General features: G+C 30.5%; 1 protein-coding gene across 1 annotated transcript; it reads left to right on the top strand.

The window, feature by feature from the left end:
• The first annotated feature begins 938 nt into the window (after positions 1-938).
• On the top strand, positions 939-3,152 carry LOC105206114 (probable cytochrome P450 6a13). The gene is made up of 5 exons (XM_039447643.1): positions 939-1,037; positions 1,156-1,258; positions 1,716-1,946; positions 2,235-2,486; positions 2,851-3,152. The coding sequence occupies exons 1-5, from the start codon at positions 939-941 to the stop codon at positions 3,015-3,017; spliced, it is 852 nt and encodes a 283-aa protein (XP_039303577.1). The 3' UTR covers positions 3,018-3,152.
• Positions 3,153-4,471: the final 1,319 nt, after the last annotated feature.

The raw sequence follows: 4,471 nt of genomic DNA, 5'->3' as shown, positions 1-4,471 counted from the left end.
GGGTGTGCCATATTACCTTAAATTTTTCTCCTCTATTTAAAAAGACGCGCATTAATAAAAGATTTGTTAACAGGTGACGTCTTCCAGAATGCATATTTAAAATATAAAGCTTGTGGAATTTTTGGAATATACGCCTTTTTCAAACCAACTATGATCATCACTGAGCCACATATTATTCAAACAGTGTTAACAACAGAGTTTAAGTGTTTTCAAAATCGCGGAGAATTCTGCGATGAAAAAGTCGATTCTTTGTCGACGCACTTATTTTCAATGAGTGGCCAAAAATGGCGTAATTTACAAAACAAATCAACCCCATATTTTAATTGTATATTCATAAAATCCTGATAATATTATTATTTTGTCGGTAATTCACATTTTCTTGAAATAATTCCATAAAAAATTTACTCGTCTTTTTGTCCGTAAAGGGTATGGAAAAAAGTTTCATTACATTAGGTGAAAACATGAAGAGAACTTTTCAAATTCTTGCCTCTCCGAAAACTTGTTTTCCCCAATACTTAAATTCATGATTTTGCTGTTTTATACAATTTGATTGTATGCCGAATGCTGTGGCCATTATAATATCGATCTATATAATGTTTTGTTTGAGCTTTGCCCTCTAAATTTTTTTTAAGTTCTTCGCTGCATTCCTTTATAATCATAAAAGATTGTTTTATTTTCCCTAAATTAAAATATGGGGTTAATTTGTTTCGAAAATTATGCCACCTTTTATATCAATATAAAAGATCTGTTTGAAAGGTACTTTTTTAATTCTTAAGATTATTTATTCTTAAATAATAAAATCATCTTTTTTTTATTTAATTTTAAGTGAATTAACTTTAACCTATTTTTAGGTTGAACTTATTTTAAACTACATAATTTTAAACTACATAATTTATATACGAACGTTAATTAAAATAATGTGAAAAATTAGGTACACAATGGATTTTATAATGGCCACAGCATTCGGCATACAATCAAATTGTATAAAACAGCCAAATCAGGAATTTAAGTATTGGGGAAAACAAGTCTTCGGAGAGGCAAGCATTTGGAAAGTTCTCTTCATGTTTTCACCTAATGTAATGAAATTTTCTTCCATACCCTTTACGGACAAAAAGACGAGTAAATTTTTTATGGAATTATTTCAAGAAAATGTGAATTACCGACAAAATAATAATATTATCAAGATTTTATGAATGTTCTTATACAATTGATGGAGAAAGGAAATATGACAACAAAAAAGACGTTATCTGCGATTTATGTAAGTATTTCAATCATATAATGTTACTTTAAAATGAATCGCTTTTTTGCTTTAAGAAAAAAACTCAAGTTTGTGTATTAAACACTCACAAAGAATATTAAATTTTGAGTGTTAAATTCTTAAAAAAAACGCCCAAATTTGAGTGTGATTTCGGACACCATCAATTGATGGTTACACTCATTTCAGGGTAACGCACAAAAAGAAAAACCCTTACGATAAAATACACCCAATTATATAAATCTTGACGGATCAAAACGATAAATTGAATGTTAACCCTCAAGTGGAAATCGATTTGGAAATGAATACTCAATTTATGTATCATTTCGGACCGCGAATGCCTAGTTCTAATCTGAAAAATTATGAATATGTGTAATAATCGTGAAATTAACTTCTTTTAACGTGTCCATATAACATTAAAATAAAAAAATTGTTGAAAAACCGTTTTATGTGTCTACAGCAGACGTAAACAAACTAACCATAGCTGAAGCGGCTGCACAAGCTTTCGGTTTCTTTTTGGCTGGCTACGAAACATCAGCCACAACAGCTTCGTATTGTTTATACGAATTAGCTTGCAATCCTGATATACAGGATAAAGTTCGCACAGAAATTGATGAATTATTAGAAAAACATGGTGAGATATCGTACGAGGCTGCAAATGAAATGAAATATTTTCAAAACGTAATAAATGGTAATTATATTAATCTGAAAACAATTACTTGTTTATGTGAATTTTCATACAAAAAATATTATATCTGTGCATGTCTATGCATACACATTATTCGTGCTTTATATATTATACTCTTTCTACTATATTTATTATTTTGATTGTATCGAACAGGTATCTATGTGTTCGATACAATCAAAATAATAAATATATTAGAAAGAGTGTAACATATGCATAAAGCACATATAATGTATACTCGTATGCATACACATGCACACGTATAATACCTTTATATGTTTTTACTTATTGCAGAAACTTTAAGAAAATATCCCCCACTATCCATTTTATTTCGGAAGTGCACTAGAGATATAGATCTCTCAGATACAGATATCCACATTTCAAAAGAAACTATAGTCGTTATACCGGTGCTTGGATTGCACCGCGATCCAACTATATATCCGGATCCGGATAAATTTGATCCGGAACGATTCACCGAAGCCAATAAAGCAACAAGGCACTCGTTTGCATATTTACCATTTGGTCAAGGACCACGGATGTGCATGGGTGAGAATAATCTTATTTAACTTGTACATATTTTCTATGAAAGCTTTCTTTAAGCATACAACTTAATTCTCACAGAAATTTTTTTTACAGACATACAAGGTGTTCATTAATGATTGTATAACCTTTTACCATAAAAGCGCGTCTTAACTATGACTTACCGACTGCACTCCATATAATTTATATGAAGTGAAGTCGTAAGTCACCTCTTATGGTAAAAGATGTATACAATCATTAATAAACATCCTGTATTTAATTAATAATCGTCTAAGGTATTTTGTACCTAAGACGTTTACACATGTACGCTAAGCATACGTATAAAATCTGGAATGTGTCTGTAAGTTATATCGTTATTTTCTGTTTTCAGGTATGAAATTAGCCTTCTTGCAAATAAAGATGGGACTTGCAAAACTGTTGTTGAAATATAAATTCAAACCACATCCAAAGACTTCAATCCCGTTAACGTTAGATAAAACGTCAGTTTTAATAGTTGCCCCAAAAGGTGGAATACATCTAACCATTGAGCAACGATAACGGTCTTTGTTCATTTTTCCTAAAAAGGTTCGAGATATTGTTATAAATAATATTTCAAAATCTTTCTTGTAATTAGTTTTAAGTATTATAATACTACTTTGTACCATATAATAAAATGTTTCGTTAATATGTAAATGCAATTTACTTCTAATTTATTTTAAACCTATTATATGTAAATAAATAATGACAAGATTTTAGATTACTAAATACCTTTAAACTGTTTGAACAGCCGACAGTTGAAGTTATTTTTTTTTTATTTTGAAATATCATCTTTAAGATAGAAAAGTATTATTCTTTAAGTCATTTTTATATTCTTCTGAAGTAATGGCCTAAAGTATGCCGGTTTCAGAGGGCGGCCAAGTGCTCTAACTATGCAAATATTTTCTAGAAATGTTAAAGTATATCCATGAATTGTTGAAGAATTTGTTTATGCTTGTAAAAGTAACAAAATTAATTTTAACACAAATTCTCAGTCGTACGCAGAAGATAATGTGTTTATAAATATGAAGAAGATAACACTTAAAAATAACATAATGGACAATTAATACACATAAACACACCGAGAAAAATATCTAAAGAACGAATTATAAAATTAGAATTATCCTTTCAAAAGTAACGTTCAAATATTTATAAAAATTTAAATTAGATAATTTTTTCAATATGTGAAGATATAAGGCTGCACTCTTCTCCAGAGCTTTCGGGCACCCGGTTTCGCGGAAAGTCGTAATGCGACGTTGACTGCACGACAGGACTATCACTCGACTCTTGGTACCGTCTTCCGATTTATCGCTGTGGAAAGACTGCTAACGCCGGCACACATAAATAGGTGACCTGCGACGAATGTATCTTCCCGCGCTTGCAGACCGCTCGATCGGTCCGCTCATGCACACGGCAGATTAAGGTCATGACCTATATAATTGAGTGTATGCTCGTGGGAGACGTTACAATATTGCATGTGACATATTTTATAAGCCATTGTGGACTAAATTGGCACTCGAGAACAGTGTTGACAGATAGCTCATGCTAAATGTCCCCAAATTTTTCATGACTTTTCCCCAAATTTCTTCAAACAAAAGTTTCCTGGCGGCGAGGGGGGGGGAAGAGAAGGAAAGTTTAATTTTAATAGTGCTTTTCAGTGCAGTACATTTTTAAAGAAAAACGTACATAGCACGTATATGCAGAACCAACACCAAGAAAAAATATTAATAATTAAAAGTAATAATTAAAAACTTACCAGAAAATTCTGAAAGTAATTCCCAGGATTTTTTGTTTTTTTTTTTTTATTTTAGACATATTATTATTAATTTATATAAGTTAACTTTAAAGAGGCATATACACCCAAAAAACCAAAAAAATGGCAATTTTCTGGAATTTTCTTTTTTGGAAACTGTTGGAGTTACCAAATTGGAGTTTTTTTTAGTTAAAAATATATATTTTAAAAAAACTTCATGATT

This window comes from Solenopsis invicta, chromosome 3, assembly GCF_016802725.1.
Source record: "Solenopsis invicta isolate M01_SB chromosome 3, UNIL_Sinv_3.0, whole genome shotgun sequence".
In the NCBI taxonomy this organism is placed as follows: Eukaryota; Metazoa; Arthropoda; class Insecta; order Hymenoptera; family Formicidae; genus Solenopsis; species Solenopsis invicta.
The sequence above is the reverse complement of the archived record's forward strand: the minus strand, read 5'-3'. Positions and strand labels throughout refer to the sequence as shown.